Source organism: Acanthaster planci, linkage group LG12, assembly GCF_054643075.1.
Source record: "Acanthaster planci isolate LZ-2023a linkage group LG12, COTS_SCS, whole genome shotgun sequence".
Classification (NCBI taxonomy): domain Eukaryota; kingdom Metazoa; phylum Echinodermata; class Asteroidea; order Valvatida; family Acanthasteridae; genus Acanthaster; species Acanthaster planci.
Window position 1 is genome coordinate 14,020,222 of NC_141788.1, and position 21,065 is coordinate 14,041,286.

A 21,065-nucleotide genomic window follows, 5' to 3' on the forward strand; every position below is an offset into this window, starting at 1 on the left:
AAAAACCCGCCGAGATTTAATGCAAACGCACGGGCATTCGTCACATTCTGACGTGTATAGATGGGCGCATAATTTACTCGGACAGTGCAAATTCCGAAGTCATTCAACTGTTCCTTGACTTCAATCACCGAGAAAATAATAAATCACAGGGAGGAGACAGAAGAAAGGGAGAGGAGCGGCTAATTGGTTCTGGCGCTGAGAACATGACGCACGATCACATGGCAATGTCAAATGCTATCCATCTCAACTGCTTGTACAGAGAATCATCAAACCCAACTTATGTTACCATAACCCAGTCAAAAATTTCCAGCAGATGCATTTTATCATCTGGACATCATGCCATACTTCGGAGTCTCACTTTACGCATTTGATATTCTTGTTTATCCTTGGTCGCCTAATCAGATGTGACATCTAACGCCGGCACAATACGGCCGCAATTAGACACTGGTAATTAAAGACATCTTTAAAGATGCTGTTGAATACATATGAAGGTTCCGAAAAGGTTTCTGCTAAGCAAAATCCAACAAACGAATGAATAAGAATGCTACTTACATCACTACCTAGTAGAGGCACCAGAAATGGGAACTTGATAACAGTGTATGGGTTCGCGTTGTGGGTTTTATTTGAGGTGTCGAGTACGTCCCTTCGCACCTCTTAATTAAGAAGACTACCTGATATCTCTTGTTGCTCACTTGAACTAAACAGTGCTCTTCGGTCATAAAAAAAAATTCCATTCTTTTCTTGAAAAATGAGGGCACAGTTACTCCAAGCTTGTTGCTACATCAGGACATTGCCAAGCTAAAATGTGCTCATTAAAAATATTCGAAAAATCGAAAGAACAATTTGCTACTTTGCCTGTATTGTCATGACCTAAAATAAAAACGTACCACAAAAGTAAACAAAATTTACGACAGAGAGACATAGTCCAAAATTTTGGCAAATTTTAGCACAGAAATAACTGTAATAGGACCTACTGAGATTTCGTCCTTGGACGACATCATCTTTTTGAATAATAGCCTAATGCAAATTTGATTACATATAAGTCGTAACGAACCCAAATGACCTTTAAGATGCCACAATAAAATTGTAAGTTTACATGGACCTCAAGTAGCATTTACAAACACTTTATTAAAAACAACACCACGCATGCGCCCTTTAAAAATATCAAACATTCGTACAAAGCAGGACCCCCCTACAAAGGCTAGATCTTTCTGGACTGATAAAAACCGACAGACATGCGTTAATTCCTTCTAAAAACATCTGTCGTAACCCGGTAATTGCTGCACGGTAACTGCATTCCCGCGATATAGGCTCATTACCTCGAAGTAATCATCCGTAACCTTATGTGCATAAGACATTAACTACTGGGCACCACACGTTACATGCCCAAACTATACAAAGTTCAAAGCAGTAGCGTGACGAAGTCACTTGGCGCCTCATTTTCTGGAGACTTCAGTGTAAGCAGTCATTCAGTGGGTTGGATAATACTTTTTGAACAGTACAGAGCCCCATGACATTCCATCTTCATGTTGTACTCCCTTTGGTATGCTACGCCACTGAAACAGTAAATACACCAGTTAGGCACTATAATAGACGGCCATGACGATTTGTCCGGTGGTATATATGCGTACGAATACTGCTAGGCTAAACAACCATCAGACTCGATCTGGCTGTCACTCAGTGGACATTACAGGCAACGAATAATATACACATAACTTAAAGTTACAATGCGTTTCTGCCAATATTTCTAGATAATGCAGTTAGTTTCGGTTGTATATCCGGGTTTTCATTCCGGGGAGGGGTGGGCAAAATGGGAATCCTTTTCTAAAACGATTGTCCACTTTTTTTCGTCTCTAAGAGAATCCCCCGGAAGGTGTTCATACCGCTTTTAAAAGGGATGCCGCTTTCATTTTCTGAAAATAATGGCACTGTGTCCTCCTTTCCCTCACACGCTTGAGAACGCCTCTGGTTGATTTGCCTCTGCGCATGGAAAGTGGATGCAACGTGACCAAAAACGTAGGATTTTGGAAACACTTGCCACAAAGTTTGTTGAAGTAAACATTCTTATGTACCCCACGGCATAAAATGATTGATTGCCACTGAACAATGGTCTGGTAAATCGATACCTGATGTTTTATTTGCTATGCACAACTGGTATTAAAAAAGTATAAAACTAGTCTTCATACGTGCCTGTTTAAAGAGTACTTACAAATATGTTTGAGTTCTTTCACTTTTTTAAATCATGTTCTCATTACTAAATTAAACAGACTCCAAACCAAACATGATCGGGTCTATCGTCATCGCCGGCATAGTTTAAAATCCAGTTTGTCTGTAGCTGCCAAGATGCCAAAGAACTTAATGCAGATGATTAGCATTACAAAAAAATCTATTGTTATGATGCATTATCGTGCATATATTTGGTTAATCATTAAATTTTGTCCGTTATAAGTGTACTTGATTAAAATAAAGGGAAATTCGAAATAGTTTACATCTCGAAAGCAATTCTTTGATTTCGTGGCTCGACACGAAAAAGAGACAGATTTTACCTATAAACATCCACGGCCGGCGTGACGGCAGAGTTGGGAAATTCCAGTATTTCTGGGGGAAGGTAAACTCTAGCAACCAAGGCCGCATAGGTCTCGTTCTCGCCCGGTTGAACTCCTTCAGTTTTCCGGTACTCTCGCAGACCGTAATCTGACCGAAAGGAAGTGAGGAAAAAGAGCAAGTCAACAACGGCCGCGTGTTAGGCAGGGGTCAAGAAAAACAGACCGCAAACGGTTCAGACACGTCTCAAGCAAGGCTAAAACCCCAACTGCTTTATCGTATCGTTTCTCCAGCTATCCATATCTTTATGGACGTGCAGATTCTATGGCATTTTGTGCTTGTTTAATCCAGAAAAGAGGATATCTAAACTGCATCAGTTCAAACGGAGTGTCTGAGGGACATTGTCATAATTGTTTCCTGTTTGGAAGGCGTACTTTACCGTTACTTGGTAGACTAGGGATTACTAGTTGAAGTGTTATGGTCTCTGATCGATTGGTCTGAATGCAATATAATTGATACAATGCCTTACCTATCAGGCTTCATGACTGCAATACCTTTTTACATTATGGCATCCGTTTTTAATTTACGGTTCTCATTTGCGACCGACCCATATACGCAACACCTGACCTTAAATTTAATTTAAAAAACAGACTCCGATTTTGTGAAAAAGAGGGACAATTATGTTCCACATATTTTACTTATCAATTGGACATTCGCATTTGTCTCCAAAATAACGGGTACCTGCACTTAAAGAGCGGCAGACACTACAAGAAGCGGAGCTGTTATACGGTCAAAGCAACATCAATAGAAGACTTGTTCAAGTCTTCCATCGGGTACCTGCACTTAAAGAGCGGCAGACACTACAAGAAGCGGAGCTGTTATACGGTCAAAGCAACATCAATAGAAGACTTGTTCAAGTCTTCCATCGAGTACCTGCACTTAAAGAGCGGCAGACACTACAAGAAGTGGAGCTCTTATACGGTCAAAGCAACATCAATAGAAGACTTGTTCAAGTCTTCCATCCAGTACCTGCACTTAAAGAGCGGCAGACACTGCAAGAAGCGGAGCTCTTATACGGTCAAAGCAACATCAATAGAAGACTTGTTCAAGTCTTCCATCCAGTACCTGCACTTAAAGAGCGGCAGACACTGCAAGAAGCGGAGCTCTTATACGGTCAAAGCAACATCAATAGAAGACTTGTTCAAGTCTTCCATCCAGTACCTGCACTTAAAGAGCGGCAGACACTGCAAGAAGCGGAGCTCTTATACGGTCAAAGCAACATCGATGGAAGACTTGTTCAAGTCCTTGAATTTTCAGGGACAGAACTTACATGTAAAAAATTGATTACACAGGACTTTAATATACTGATTAGTAAAAAAGCCAAGATTCTGGGTCACACCCCATGTCAAGGACCTTTGGCCTCTGGTTTCTTTAAGTTAACCTTTCAAAGTGTAGTCTGTTATACTGCAGTGCTACATACATCTGCTTTAACGCGGGGAGTTTTGGTATTTTTGTTGATAAATATAGTGATGCAACTATGCACCAGTCAACTTCGATTCATCTGTTTTGATTTTATAGTTGGAGTTTTACTTCTTCCTTTCAGCTTTATCACAAACTCCGTTAAATTGTTACCGAAGAAATTAATATACCGCAAACAGCTTCAGGCCAACACGTCATTCAAGTGGGTTTTGTTCAATGCTCAGTCATTCAAACGATACTTGCAATACACCGGAAACGGTGAAAATGGCTTGGTTTTAGCAGGTGTCGCTGGTCAGTATAGAGTTCTGAATTTCTGGTTTGGGGCTGTCAATTTCTGTTCCACTCATACAAACGGACCGATGATATTAACAGTAATCCAAATGGCATTCGATAAAAAACAGCCCAAAGTCTGTGCATTAGCAATGTACAGAGATCTGAGAAGTGCACAACAACGGATACATGCTTCTTTAATGACAGAGCCAGGTCAGTCTGAATGAAATGCCGTCTCAAATGGTTGATTTTCGACAAAATATCTTCCAAAATAACCATATCAATGAAAGATTTTTCAGACAGATATGTACGGCAACACTACATGATTTAATTATGGGCTCCATGAACGATGCAAAGTTGTAGAGACAAGCTATTATCCACAGAAATTGGCCTACTGAAATAAAGTTCGAAGGAATACTACGAGATGAAATTCTTGGAATTGGTAAGCACACACTGAAACAATTGCGACTTATATCAAATGGCATCGATGATGAACGAGTTTCATCACGGTTAATACATCACGACCGCCAACAGATAATCATAGCGACAGGCGCAACACGGCAAATAAACCAGGCCTCCAAAGAGGCGTGCACGGTCGCTGGAAGAAAACTCGGACCATTAATTACGATCACCAATGTTCCAAATTACGCGTGACACGCGGCAGATGCCCGCTTCCCAGCCTTGGCGGAAAATAAGCAGCATTCCACGATTGATGATATTATGATTATTAAAGCCCTACATCAAATGCCTCACGTGCGCACATCAATTTTATTCTCTAATTTCCTACAAGAGGTTTTTTTTCTCGCTTTCCAAAGCGTCTCCAACTTGTCTCTTACCAGATATTTTCACCACCCATCTGTCGTCTACCACGCAGTTGGAGGATTTGAGTCTTCCATGGTAGATTCTGTTGCTGTGTAAATGGTTCATTCCGCGGGCTATATCACTACAGAATGAAAACCTGGGAAGGAGAAAAATAATTAATAAAGATCACGGGGAGAACATTCAGTTTCTAGTTGACGTTACTTAGGAGTGTCTAACAGGGATTTAAGAAAGCGATTTTGTTTTATTTTCTATATCAACCGAACTTCAAAGTGACTTCTGTAACACACGATTTAATACCGGAGAAACAAGTTTCTCTCACCGGACGGAGAAAAAAATGTTAAAAGGTCTCAATCTTTCCAAAACCTATCTTTGCATAGAAGGAAAATTAAAACCGAAAATATTGTTCCGTTGTCATTTAGGCTAATAATGAAAGAAACTGAATTGACTTGGAGTGAAATAACAAATGAAAGCAATTGAGCGGCGATGCTTTCTCCTCCAAAAATAGTGCAAGTGCTGCCCAATTTAAACATAAAATATCAACTGCCGGCATCTTTATAACTTTATAACTTATTATAACGTGCTTGGCTTCAAAGTGGACATTCTTGCCTTCATGATACTTTGTATTCCATTACTCTTGGCGATCCTGAATATTCTCAGTTTGCACAAGCAGTCAAATGATTTGTCCTCTTTCAAGCTTGATCACTAGTGGTGAAATAACGACCTGCCTTTTTCGTCTTTGATTGGATTGAATTTCAAAAGAGATGCTGACGGTGGAAGACACATTGATGCATGCTAAGCAGTCATTTCGCTTAAAATCATGGACACATAATTCAATTCGGAGAGTTTGTTTTTCACTGGGGCTTACCTCTCGATCGTCCAAAGCGAAAAGAAAAAGTGAATAGTAACAGTATAATCATGCTAAGAGTGTCTTCTTCAAAACCACGAGTCGTATAAATGCAGCCACATGATTAAACTGGACAACATTTGCTTGCACTATTTCTAGGACACATTGTGGGCCTACAGCTCAGCGACTCCTGCACATAGCCCATGCAGTCACATGTATTCCACTGCGTCCGCGCTCACTCGAGTTTAATTTGTGATTTCTTTCTGGAGGCCATTTTTGGCAAAACAGCGGGTCTGTCAGTCTTGGTTCCTTAGTACAATAGTCACCTTACACCTTCTTCTTTTTCCTCGAGGAAACTCAAACAAATGGGATGACTTTCGGCAGTCTAAACTGGGCGATAGCGATTATAGGTTTGAAGCTATTCAGAGATGGAATCTCTGAGCAGGATGCTGGCTTGTTTGGCTGTTGGGAAGGCTTGGAGTTAAAGGGCGCTCGTCTTTCGCCAACACACAGCCGCTTTGAGCCGAATCAATATTGACATCGACGCTAGTGGCTTTGATTAAACAATTTGGGCCGATCACATGACGAGCAATGGGGAGTTTTGCTGAATTTGGCATTATTTTCTCACGCCTTGTCAGGTTTCTTACGACTATGAGCAGGGGCAGAGAACTGAATGAGCAGTTGGAGAAATGACGGAGCTAGTTTCTTTCAACATTGATCATTTTAGCTCAGAAAAAATGTTCTTACCATTTGTAGGGCACAAAAGGTGACATACTTCTGAAATGGCCCTCATATGTTAAAAAAGGGACCTCTTTTGCCGTTGAGAACACGATGAACTTTTTGAAGTTCGGAGACAAACATAATTATAGGTCTCTTCTGGCACGTATGGGAGTAATAAAAAATAGACAAGGCGGAAGCATCTCCACTATGTCTCTCCTAATCGATGCACGTCTAGGCCCAGCGCAGCAGACTGCCACTTCAACTTCTTTTGCCTGTAAACATAGTTTGGCATCTCGGGAAACAAACAATTCCCCAATCGATGAACTGTCTGGCTCTTTAACCGCGTTTGGGAGTCCGATCGGTTGGGCGCCCGGCGTCGGACGCGCGGTACATACATCTGAACACCTCGGGGGTACAGACCATCGCACTTTCAGAAGCCATCAAACAGGTAACGGAGCCCGCCTTAACGAGTCGATACAACTCTGTTTCTTATGCCCAGGCCCACAGGAAGAACCTTCCAACTCAGAGTGCGACACCATATACTCCACCCTGGGCCGTGCGGGAAATATTTCACTGGACTGGAGGGCAACTAGTGATATGATCCCTTCAATTCACGCATACCCTCAATGGGAATCAAGCGGGGTTTGGGCGATTGTACGAAACGGGGAAAGAGAGACAGATTCATTGTTTGAAAAGTCAAAACTGAAGTGCTCTCAGCGTGCCCTTACATGGCGATGTCGAGTTAGGAGCTGATAACCAGGACCAGAGGCTTAGACGTAGCTGACGGTACATACTGAACGCCGAGTTAACGAGCCAAGTTCTCCGATCTCGACTTGAAACCCAAGAGGGTTTGGGAAAGAAATTCCAATTCTGCGGGCTCGGTCGCAGAATAGATGTATGTGCGAGGATTCTCAATCAAGGAATGATACCTTTCAGCCTATAGATACAAAAAATTTAGTTGTTTGCGAACTGTTGAATACAAATTGGTTGTCGGCTCTCGGCCCACGACAGATCAATGACCCAAAACAGTTCAAAAGCATTACGAAAAGTTACTGGCGACGAATGAACTACTGTGAGATGGCACAAACCTAGCCGTGAGTACCATCTGGTAAAAGGACAGACACTCAAAAGTGTTGCAATATATTTTGAATAATTATGAAACAATATTTTATGATATCATGAAATAAATAATAAAAGCATCTCTTACAGCTCAGCATTTGTAAAAAATAACCCCATGTATTCTGATCCAAACAGAAATGCATTAATAGTTTATCCCATCTGCATGTAGGTTCATTCCACGGATTGAAAAGCATAATGAAACGAAAATACATGTACGTTTTCTAAAAAAAATACAAAGAGAGAACACTACCATCACTAGCATATCGCAGAGAAATGGGAAAAATTCATACAATATAACCAAGTTGGTATAGAAATCGCGTTTAAAATGAGAAATTGAAAATGGCCTGAAACAAAACGCACAACGGCCAATCGGCGAATGCCGATTAAATTAAACATGAAAGCAACTTACAAATTATTATCGATAATATTACTCCAGCTAACTGCTTTGTATCCCGATCTTGTATGCGTGTTTCTTAATGTAAGCTCCTTTCATTCAGCGAGTTTAAAACGTTTTTCCTCACTTAATTGTAACACAAGGAATTAGACGTCTCCATTGCGCAAGACCTTAAATGTACACAAATCCAAACACGAAATGAAAAATACCGACAACAGCTAATTCCACTTACCTAAAACTCCAATTCAGTGGAACATCATCGTTAAGAAGGACATCCGTTAGGCTGCCTTTGGGACAATACTCCGTCGCTATGGCAACGTGAGGGACCTCAATACACCCTCCCATGAACTTGCATAGGTTTACGTGATGAATGTCTCTGATGAAGTGTATGTGATTGAGAGGCAAAAGAGGCACGGGAAAAAGCCAATTAATTTGACAGTTGAGTTTACTCACAGATCGGTTTCAATTATGTATTGACAAATGGGAAACGGATTCAATAAATTCAATCTATGAGCTCTGCTCAGACCCTGGAGGTTGACTGTTTGTTCATATGTGGTTGAATCAACATGTGTTAAATCAACACCATTAAAGACATGAGACGATGCAGTGTACACGTACGTGTAGAAACTTCATGTGTTGTACCTTTGTCTAGAATACTGTATTTTCATTAACCCAGAACGATCACACGACCGGGCCAGTAACACCCATGGGATGTGATGTTTTAACACTCGAGGGAGTCAAGTGTAAAACATCACATCCCACGTCACAGCAGTCGATAACTGATTTTCGGGGAGGGGGGGATAATTATTCCTTCATTACAGGCATCATATCTTTGGGTATCACTGCCTCCATGTTTGTTCGTCCCAACCATCATTCCCGGGATTCTGGGTGAGCAAATGACGTGAACAGAATTTGTGGAGAAAGTACTGACGTCGCAATGCTTTGTGGGTAACTGAGCACCTTCATGAATGCCCGTACAACCTGTGCGCACTGTCATGACGTACATTCTATCCAGTGAGGATTCAAACATTTCTTCACGCAGTCCGAAGAAATTAGCCCATCCCAATGTCCTGTGTGGGGTGGTGTTGAAGATCGAGTACGTTTATGGCACCAATTATTCAATGTTGAGATGCAGTTAAAATAAGAAATTCATTTTGCACGATAACTGTGACACTTTCCTACACTGACCCAAATTATGTAATTTGAATTAAGTCTACTAAAACTGTAAGTGTTGAGTCAAATTATTAGGCTGGAAAACTTCAAGATAGTAAATGCCCGGCACTGCGCTTTGAAAAGCTGATCTGTTGTTATTATCCTGGGGCACAATCACAACTGCACAACAAACAAATGATTCGTATCAATCCGCACAGTGCCGTAAACATACTAAGCATCTTTAAAGCGCTTCACCTATCACATTTTGTAGTGTCTCATGGATGTTGGTTTACTCTACCAGCTGCACTATTCCCTGAACATGAACGCCTTCACTCACGAGTCAGGGGCTGATCCACATCTGCATCCGTTCAGGCGATTGCTTGTTGATCTTCCAGCGCGCTGTCTGTGCGCATGAAAGCCAGGGGCCTGCTTTTTTTTCTCCCGACAAGTCATCATCCCAAACATCATCCAAGGGGACGGAAAGTGAAAATAAATCAGCGCATTCGCATCCTAATTTTGGATTGTTGACCGGAGGGCAGACCGAGACTATAGGTGGAGTTACTGCCTGCAGCTTATCGGGGTGGATAAGCAAGAGCTTGAAGCGCCGCCCCACGTCGATTTCAATTCCATCCACCCTAATCACACTTTGAGTTATCCAGCGAATCAGAATGGCAGCCCAGGGTGTTGCATTCATTTCAAGTCAAATATTCCAAGAAGAAAAGTACGAATCTAAAATCTTCTCACAATCTCGACCCATCCAGTCCGTCCACAAAATAATAATGAACGCAAACACTGATGTATGTGCGTGTACCATGCCGGCCATCCCGTTGCTGTACGGCTCGATATCGATGTGATGTCCTCTGCGAGTTTTTTGGTGAGGGTGCAATATTTGATCGTGTGGTTAGATTAGATATTGCCAAGAGCCGCTGTATGGGGCATTCTTGCTTTTATCATGGTCAATCATGCGTAGTTCTTGTACCGGCTTATTCCACGGCAGTTTATGGATCAAAATATGTTCTTTGGTGCTTGAAGTGGTTGAAAAAGGTGCCTAAATTTGGATTTAGGGTCGCAGGTAGTGTATGAAAACAGTAATCTTCGAGAAAGAACAATATGTTTATTTTCAGATTAGTAGTAAACTTACTATGGCACGTACTGCCGCATTTCCCCCATGGATCCCTGTATTAGAACTGTTCTAGTTAGATAGTATCCCAACGACAAACTTGTTGAAAAATATTCATACAATCATTCCTTGCTGGAGGCAATTTTGAGCGGGAGCATCTGGACAGATGGCTTTAGTCGGCTCACATCTCGGAAAACAATCCAAGAAAATTGTTGCCCGCGTTCCGCGCTGTATTTGTCCTGGAACCATTCGGTACAGCGTCACGATAACGTCACGATCAGAATCTCAATTTCCACCCGGCTTCCCGCGAGATGTGTCGAGTGAGACGGGACACAAGCCCCGCTGTTGTCATCACAAAGTCACTGACCGGCCACAGACCGACGTCCTGGAGAAAATAAATGTCCCGGTGGAAAAATTTCATCGCCGGCCCGAAGAGGTAAAATATTGATTCGGACAGCGAGGATGGAGGTGTGAAGCAGCTGAACTGTTGCTCTCCCATGTTTTAGTACTCCATTATATCGTCGTCAGAGGGTGAACAACGCCATCCAAAAATGACCCTTAGCATGTTTCTCTTTGATTACGTCGCTGGAACAACATTTGGAGAGTTGGACAAGCGCCTTCTTCAGCCCGAAAAAAAACATGAAATGTTGGTTTGCATTTCTCAAATTTCAATACCCGAAATTCATTGAATTCGTATATAGAACGAACGGAAAGCCACTCTGCGAAAATAAAGGCGTCAGCATCACCACTGGTTAAATCACACACGACACAAGATATCTCCACTCTGTTCAACATCTTGAACCCCTGGTTCTCTGGTATAAATAAGGCAAAATTCTGACCCTGCCCCCTCCATCTGCACCCGCAAGCAGCAGCAGCAGTAGAGATTTCTCTCTTAGGGTCAAGATGAGTGTGTATTCAGTAAACATTCCGATGATGCTTACCTTACTTGTTTCACCTCCTTCCGGATACGTTTGTCCAAGGCGAATGAAATTTTGTTGATGATTTTAATGGCAACAGTTTGCCCGTTGCTGGAAGGGTTAGAACAAAGGACACTCATTACATTCTTACATTTTCTTTCTAGTTTCGTTTAAGGGTATCCTCATCAAAAACACCCATAGTGTCTTTTCTCAAGGCCCAATGTACCGCAGTTTAAATGTCTTCTAACTTTGGTCCCTGAATCTGTCCACGTTGTAAAAACTGAACTTGTTATCACATGGACCGTGTGTTTGATTGTTTGTTTAATATTTCCAAGTAGGCTACATATCTGTCATGTGCTAGCTACAGCCATTCCATGCAGGTCTCTCAAGACCACATGAAATTCTTTAAACTACGTCAACTTGACTTACAGGATTCCGGTTTGGGCGAAGAGCTGTTTAGAATGTGCCGCAGCAGCTAACCCACCGATGCTAGAAGCCTCGTTATCGGTACGGACGCTGATTACACTACCAGTGAATCCTCGCATGCCGGTATCTGGAGGGGGGGCAGTGACGTCACGCAGTACAATTAGACGACCCAGACAATATAAACTCCCACGACTAACATTCCTTTTGAATGGAGGGAAGGACTTCCCCCCTTTGGGGTTGGCAGAAGGAAGGAGTTAAGGTTTGTTTTAACCACAATGAGCAAGAAGCGTGCTTTTTGGGGCTATCTCACGGCCAGCGGGATTAGGGTGGAATCCGCCTCCACGAACGGCTGTCATGTGATCTTTTTGACAGTAGGCTTGCATATGCAGACGTATTATGAGTACATCTGTGAAGTGTCAATACAACTATTGTTATATCAACATGGTTGTCTACGGTCATTTGAAGTTCGAGGCGTCACACGCGTCGTCCTGCGCATTGAGCACGACAATGGGAAAAATATGCATTTTTGACTCACCTGTCTAAAAAAAATGGGCTTTTCAGGAAAAAAAGTATGTCTGATTTTTATAAACCAGGTGTCCAAATGGCTGAAAGACATTTCTACAAAATAAGGCTCAGTACGGGACAGTACGATGCACTAAGACGACATCGAAGGAAATGTTCGGGGTGGGGCAGATGCCGCCCTCTGCTCTTACATTAGGGTGCATGCGGTGAATCTTTCTTGAAAGTAATTTTTATGCAATTTCATACTCTTCTTTACTATACGAAAACTCTCTGATGGGTGTCATGGGAAGTTCTCTAGTCGTTTTTACAATATCTGAATTTTCCCAAGCTTTTCTAGACGTATGATTGCACTCATATTTAGTGCAGACAAAACTCTATACTGGTAGAATCATTTTGCAAAGGAAGAGTCATATTCGGTTTTATATCCATGCGAACATTTTCAGGGCGTTTCTTTTTCCGAAGGGATGGGACAAGAATATTGCTTGGAAATGATTTGGTGGCTTTATGTCTGGTCCTATCACCAGAACCTTCGGGAACGACAGACAACAGAGCATAAGCATCCGTTCGGAGTGGCTTTGGTTGCCTCCGAAGGTGCACTGTTATCTGCCAGGTGTCACCAACACAGACTGAAAGTCACACTGCTCGTCTTCTTGAAAATAAATCCATAAAAAGAGCCTTGCTTTCAGCAGTTCTATGGAGATTTTGCTCACAGTCACTAATCCGCATAGTTTTATTGATCCAAATATCAATGTTGTCTTTCCTGGGAACACCTTTTTGTGACCACACAATCTGAACCCTTTGTGAACTTAATATAGTACATTCCGGCACAATGCCTCTCGTTTTAACAATAAATAACTTTGACCTCTGACCTGGCTTGATGTCGTCATAGTTGACGATCCAGCTCTCGTCCCACAGCATCTTTTCTTGCCTCCAGTAGAAATACTGAAATCAATCAATAAGAGACAATCAAAATGATGACATTAAACCAGCCCATTTAGCATAGCATAAATACCGCGGAGGATGGGCAGACATTTCTCCGTCCATGACAAGTTGTCGAAATACATGCCCGGGCAGTAACTTGTTTTGTTTTGCATTTCAGACAACACGACAGGCATCTTTGAGGTGTCTATTTATATACTCCACATGAAGAGGGATGAATATATCTTTTATTCATATAATTTCTACTGACTTTCGATGCATTAATTTTTACTGATTTATAATTTCAAAAGGTTGCAGGCCAGTACTGGTATAGTTAGGCTAGAAAAGTAAACCCCCCAATGGCCTAAAATAGCCTACATCGGCAATATCAGGACTTTTATGTCCTCAAATTCTCTACTATTAGAGGGTTTTGTTGCCAATTAACTTGACGGTTTGTCAAATAAAAATAGAGAAAGCAATAGAAAGGACTGCTGGCTTTTATTTCTGTTAACTCTGGATTAAACTGGACACTCAACAGGCTCTTTGTCGTGTTTTTTAGGGGGAATTGTGCACTAATATCGCTACTGGAAAATCTCGAACATTAAAGAATTTAATCTGCTTAACTGATTGTGGCTTCAGATATTACGTACATGAGATTAATCACGTACAGTATATATATATATATATATATATATACACCTTGTACAGAAAAATCAAAGCAAAGGACATGTTGACTATGAACGTTTTCTTGAAATGATTTATTCTCCAATGAAAATGGTTAGTGAGCTATAGGTCGTTTGACTATAACAGACTTTTCATTCAGCATCATACACATTTATCTCGTGAACAACTCTTTCACAACCTGTCGCCTATTTTGGAAAATGTTCATCTCTTTTAGCTCTACAAGGCTCAATTACAAAAATCATTTTAAATAGACATCTGAAATTAATCGATTAATGACTTCATAATCTTTAATCACCATTTGTGGAATCTCACAACAAGAGTGCAAAATCATCTTTAAATATCTCACTGTAAAGTAAGTAAGCAACAGCGACAGACGTGAAATCTTTCCGCCCGGAATATTGTAATTTTTGAGAAAAGTAAATTTATACTTTATCCAACGATCATTCCGTCCGGATATGAGTAGGAAAATACAATACGCAAAACAAAATTTACACCCGTTAACAGGCACACAAAAATGTGCGGTGGATATAGCTGAACTTGGAGCAGTGTATACTAAAAGGGGAAAAATCAAAGCCACCACCATGCCAACGGAACCCCCAAATACACTATCAATTAACAAAACAGATACACCACTGTAATCAATACGCTAAAGGACAATCTTAATTGATTTGAATTAAAATTTCATTTATGAAAAAGGAGTTTACCTCAGGCGAAACTATCACTATCTCACTATTACCCCTTCTGATGATGGTATGGTCCAAGCCGAGCGGCACTTTTATGTGCAACATGGCCGCTCTTTGCCGAGCTCATGGTACAGTCCACTAATTCAAGCCCCATTGAAAACAGTGTAAAATCAGCACAATTTTTTTGTGGGTTAACCAATTACATTTTTAATTATTCCCACAACACAAAATCACCCCCAAAAAGTGATTTTTCCGAAGTCTGATTGCAGCCATTTTTCAAGTGGCAACCCTAAACTTTCTCAGGCATTTAGGACCATTTTTCAGCCATAGTTTTTAGCCATTCTGCTCTCATATGAAAGCTCAAAGACCCAGGGAGTTGATCCCGGCAACGATTTACACAATCTCACCATATTGGGGGCCGAACAATCTCCTTTTCAAAAGATATTGTGGGGGGCACGTTTAAACCTTAATGCTAATGAGCTGGCCAGAAATTCTCGCTTGAATTAGTGGTCTGCACCCCTCAGTGGCGAAGCCTGTTTTCTTGAACAAAATCTGCGACTTCCAGACACCCCCCGTTTTTCCTATCACGATAACCTTTAGCCCATTATGGAAGAGTTGTGTCCACATTTTTGGACACATAAAGTGTTAATATTGTGCACTGACGGCATTTGGATAGTTTTTCAGCGACGTGCATGTGACATGAACGTGTGGTCGTTTGCAGCTTGCACTGGCATGTCGCCGCGCCGTGACTGCAGTCGCTTCAGTACACGATGGAGTGTCATTTTATTCGATGTATTCACAGCGCTTTGTTATTGAGGAAGAGACAAAAACATGAAGGTCAATTTGCCGACAACTACTCGAAGCCCTGAAAAATGCACTTTTGGGGCCATCTCTGATTTGCAGATTGACTTCCCCTTTGCACTACATCCAGGCACTCAGGATCGTCCGGTAGTCCATGGACTTTTTGCAACACAAAGCACACAAGCTAGAAGCTAGAAACGGGTAGCGTTTTCTTATTTTTTTCTCCGAGCGGTGCGCTGAAAAGATTTCAGTCCTTGGAATGATGCACCATACACAAAGTAAGTTCCACAACAAACCCCCCGAATCGGCTAATATTGAAAAACTACTACAAATGCATATGGCGTATACCACTTTTAAAACAATCCACGCAATTGTATGAATTTAGAAGTAAATGGGTAGATACGAATTCAGTGTGTAATAGTCCATTTTAAGTCACCCAAACAATGCAACAACCCTTCTGGGGATACGTGAACCAGCAAGTCATCAGCCTAACGACAAGCCAGACAATGAGCCAACCGGCAATCTGAATATCATCAAACCATAACTAAGCAACAAGCCTATCAGCCTTCAAGCCTACCATCCAGCCAACCGCCCCCCCATAGGCCTAGCCACTCAGCCAAGAAGAGAATGAACCTGCAAGCCAGCCAAATTAGCCTATCAGCTAACTATTGAGCCTGGCAACCAGCTAGGGAAACCTAATACTTGCACCAGCTAGCCAGCCTACTGGCTGACAAGAGCGAGCATATACATGTAGGCCTGTACTGCTCTGCCATCTATTCGCCCAGTCGACCTCAGTGCAAGCCGACTAGCCAAACCAGCAGGCGAACAAGTTAACTGGCCAGAGCCAACAAACAACTCAAAAAGTCGACAAGGGTGTGAGGGGGTGGCAAACTAATACATGTAAAAGACTTAGCAGACGAGTAATTATGGACAGGCAAGGCCCGTAACATGGTTGATTTCGTATGTGAAAGTGAAGTTGAATATAATATGACCTCCGTATCTGTTTATCTAAAGGGCCCCAAGGACTCGGTGCATTCACTCATTCAAGTGTAAGGCGATAGTGGCAAGGAATGGCAGTGAAAAGCAGTTTTTATATTGAACCGTCTGCATGATTGAACATGGACGCTTGATGATAACTCCTCCTTGCTGTAGTTGTCTTGACAATGTATTATAAAGTAAACGTTCAAATACGTAAATAACAGCGTGATTAATGTAAATATACGGCGGTTCCAATTGTCAATGTGTGTCGTCACGAATCAAAATGTGCCGGTAAGGGAGGCAGTTGGACTGTTACAACAAAGCCTGGATATACCACGTATCCACTTAGTTTTGAGTACGTTCTTCAAAGAAAGCGTCACCAATGGGCTGTTTTAAGTTGTCTGTTATGCAGAAGTTAATATAATCTTGTGGGATAGCCGTTTTACCCAGGATAGCTTCAAGTTCAATTTTCTCAGGGGATAATTTTCCTTCTCTCTGTCCGCTGATCCTTATCGCCGACTGATAATAACGCCCAGTCTTGGAAATCACCTAAACACATGTGACATCCGAAATCGGGTAAATATCATCAACTGCAGAAAATTCAAGCCCATGGCAAAAGATCAAATAGATTTCAGATGGCAAGGTCAATATAAAAGTAAATAAATAATGAAAATTCCTCCTCGCGATAGAATCGATTACATTTTTAAAAGATATTCGGCCAAATCTTTCTTCCCTCAGGGTTCCAGGAGTATGCCCTGCCATCTGTGTCATCCTGTTGGTAAATTGCTGGAATATTGGTTGTGATTAATTCTGACAGGATGGGCTTGAACTCTGAGCCCTGGGGGAGACGGGACCTGTGGCAGGGAAAGACCAAAACGTAACCCCCGGCAGACTGACACCATTTTAACCCGGGAGAGGCTGAGTGTTTGTAATGGGTTATCGACAGGAAGGTACACCTGCTGTAGTGCTCATCCATCTTAGTAAGTAAACGCTGCCGTCCAAATATGGCTATCATGACGTGATTTGCAGGCCAACGCTTTGTCTGCACTGAGCATTTCAGGCTGCGGCTTTCGTCTTTAATCGCTGACACACTGCTTTGACTATCTGCAGCCTGAGCTACAACGTTTGAAGTGGATTATGGCAGAAGCACATTGACGTCTGGGGCCAACACCACAGAGCAACCACCCATTATATAAAAAGCCAAGCTCAGAAAAGGATGCATTTTGCACACGAACGGTATAGTTGTACTGAAACATTTTGCTATACGAGACGACAATGAGAGACTTTGAGACGCTGGCTGCAGCAGACATACCGGTCCTTTTGAAGGTAGTGCGCGTACTCAGAACTATGCACACGTGGGGCGTATTCGAAACCCCGTTCTCGTGTGTAGCTCTATGGTAAGACGAACACGAGAACGGGGTTTCGAACAGGGAGAATCAACACGCGAACAAGGTTCTCAGTCCCCACTTTCTGGGGACTGGATGGAGAACATCAAGAACAAAGATGGCGGATATAGGCACATACCTTAACGTAATGTTGGTTTTGCGACATAAAACAGAAAACACTCACAATAAGGAAAATAAAACTCAGGGCAAATACTCATGGCTATCGGAGAGAATTTACCCTGACCATTTAATGTGGATATTTGGGGATTTTACTTAATGTGAAATGGTAAATGTCATGCCATCTTTTCATTTAGTGTCAAAATGGCGACTGCTATTTTGACCTTCAGCGCAGCTGCACTTCTTTTGCACTTCGGCGTTCGTTATCAACGACCCAAGAACACTGTCCGTGAGTCCCATGAAAATGGGGTTTCGAATACGCCCACGCTCAAAACAGCACGCGCATGGTCAGAACTGGTAAAAAGGACAGGTATGTCTGTCGCCACCAAGCGTCTTAAAGTCCCCCACTGCTAATTCTGTTGTTTTGCCCCCTTTACATTTAAGCAATCTGACACTCTTATCAATGACAATGATAATCCCAAATGAAAACCTCGTATGCGCAGCTAATCTTACTTCGAAACGTAAAAAAGTACACGTACAAAGTCTAAGATTTTTTTTCCTCAACAAAACCATGCATTTTTGAATGAATTTGAAGAGCAGCAAGAGCAAATTGAGAATTTACAACGCTGTCTTCATTGACGTGTAGCGAACCAACACGAGGTATTATCCGTACCATGTGCACAGTAGATAGGGGGTGCCGTGTGACGTCACAAGACCACATGAAACAGGGACTTTTAAACGTGGTGCGGATGTGGGTAAGCCTGCGGTTTGGAATTAGTGGGTGTTACATCGCCGTTTTGTGTGACTATGTGAAATGCACATTGACTTAAGTATGGAGGATAAAATAACCAGGCACAATTCTGAACTAACCACCCTGTTTTTTTGGAGCTTTACATTTATCCTGTAAGGATACTGTACCATTTCTAATGGTCCCTAATGAAAACTCATATTTTGATTGAAAAACCTCTCTTTTTATCTGCTTAGTAAAACACAATAGCAACAAAACGACCATTGATACGTCATGTGTCATATGATGCAAGAATTTATTAGGGAGTTGCAGAGAATAAATAATGAATGTCTAATATTCTTGCCAAGAAGACTGACTTCAATTCAGTGCCCGAAAATGTTCATTTCATCTCCAACCTTGCGAAAGTTTTTCTTACTCCTGCACTCATAACCATTCATTATTTGTATAATTAATATCCTTTTGCAAAGTTGAATACGTATTTGGGAAGGTGGTGAATAGATATATAAATATGACTGAAATATATAATAGTATATTCATTATGGAATGGAATCTTACCCCGATAACGACACAAAAGACGGCCATGATGAAGACGCAGGTACATGCAATGGCCGCTACAGCACCCTGTGGCAGCGGGCATCTGTTGCAATCGGCCGGGCAGGTTGAACAATCCTCCCCTTCATCCCCTTCGCATTCGTTGTTGCCGCAATCTGCAAATCAAAAACAAGCCTTGTAAACTGGAAACGCCAGACATGCCTTTTGGGTAGTGGGTGGCACGTGCAAATCCAGAACTGAATTGGGAGGGGCACATGCAGGTCTACCAGGTGTGCTTTAGGCGCTTAAAGTGAAAGCACTCTTGGCGGGACCAGAGTATAGCTTAATGAAACACTAAACGATCTTCCAACACAGACTTATGACTTTCTAGCAGCCACGCGAGTTGGAATAAGTGTCAATAGAAAACAAAAGATATAAATAAGTATCACAAACTCTTTCCTTTATCACTGGCGAGAAATTACAAAAGACACTTAGCATAAATCCCCAGTTAGCAATAACAACAACGTATAAATAGTACACGGCACACCCGTCTCTCTTGAATTTGTATCCCCTTGAAATATTTTTACTGGAAAATATTGCAAAGAACTGTAAGGAAACTACCCCTCCAAAAATCATTTCGTTAAATAAGACTCCAAGTAGTCTTTGCAAACGTCGAGGCAATGCCGTTGTGTAAGCATTCTAATGTTTGTAATAACAACAGAAAATAAGGCTATACCCAAATGCCTATCATAACAGGCGATTTGATTGTGTTTCACAACAGTTTATCAGGCAAACGCAGTCCCCCGTGCTTTGCGTGCAATCCTTAAATTAAACCAACAAGGGTATTATGGCCAGACACCATTGCGAAAACAGCCGGGTTTAAGTACCATGGAACGAAGCTGATCCATGAACTAAGGCTGATTTCTAATGCATAAATGCCACAAATCTCTGATCGTGGATAGAATCCAGTAATTGATGGGGCAGCATTGGGAATGCCCCTTGCGATCGTACGAGACGGATGACCGTAGAGATGACGCCGATCTTATATCGCGTTTATGAACGACCTCATCATTGCCTGGCCATTCTCCATCCATCCGTCCATCGTTATGCTAAGCCAATAAAATAAACATCTGGGATGCAGGCCTTGCTTCATACTGAGAGCGGTTTGAGTCAAATGAGAACGCCAAAACTAGGGAATCAAAATTCTGTGCATAATTAGTCATTGGTATTCCTACAGTAGTTTTTACTCGTTGTTTAAAATGACAGCCTGTCAAACGTATTATGTTTAAGGCAGTGAAATCATAAACAGTTAAGTCAGATTCAAATATACTTATTCAAAATGATGAATCTTTTTGCGCCGGGGAAGTGTATGGGTAGCGGTAACCAACGAATTCGAGATTGTTGGTCAAAACAGTGGCGTAGGTAGAACTCCAAATGGTGTCTGAGATGAGTATAATATTATATAGCTATTCGCATACACATGATCGGGTACCAGTCTGCAGTAATTAAATAACCACACACACGTTTAAATAAAAGCAACTGGAAACAAAAGGTTTAGGGCAATATAGAGGCTAATAATGAAACGATCGATTAAACCACAGTTATTTGCCTTTCTGTGTCCTTCATATTATTTCTGCCCTATTCAAAACCGCTTTTCAAAACAATTCCTCGAAACAGAATGATTGTCTTCAATATATGTAAGAATATTTTTCAGCATTGTAATAAAAGCTTTAATGATGACGTAAAACCGGAGAAGAAAGTCTTTAAATATGGCCTAATTACAACAAGATCTTTCCGTCCAGGCTTTGGAGTTTATTTCTTTTTTTGTTAGAGATGGGAAACTCGATCCATGCAATAAATCTTCAGGGTGCGCCGTGCCATTTCTAGAGAC

At 41.7% G+C, this 21,065-nt stretch overlaps 1 protein-coding gene across 3 annotated transcripts in view; it reads right to left on the reverse strand.

The window, feature by feature from the left end:
* LOC110987241 (atrial natriuretic peptide receptor 2-like) overlaps positions 1 to 21,065 on the reverse strand; it is a 114,156-nt gene that overhangs the window by 18,684 nt on the left and 74,407 nt on the right. For all 3 annotated transcript variants that reach the window (XM_087143700.1, XM_022249799.2, XM_022249800.2), the window contains exons 6-12: positions 19,199 to 19,350; positions 13,199 to 13,271; positions 11,811 to 11,934; positions 11,406 to 11,492; positions 8,425 to 8,568; positions 5,130 to 5,251; positions 2,547 to 2,694 (exon numbers count right to left, since the gene is read on the reverse strand). In XM_087143700.1, the coding sequence (XP_086999826.1) occupies positions 2,547 to 2,694; positions 5,130 to 5,251; positions 8,425 to 8,568; positions 11,406 to 11,492; positions 11,811 to 11,934; positions 13,199 to 13,271; positions 19,199 to 19,350 (850 nt within the window). The remainder of the gene's footprint in view (positions 1 to 2,546; positions 2,695 to 5,129; positions 5,252 to 8,424; positions 8,569 to 11,405; positions 11,493 to 11,810; positions 11,935 to 13,198; positions 13,272 to 19,198; positions 19,351 to 21,065) is intronic.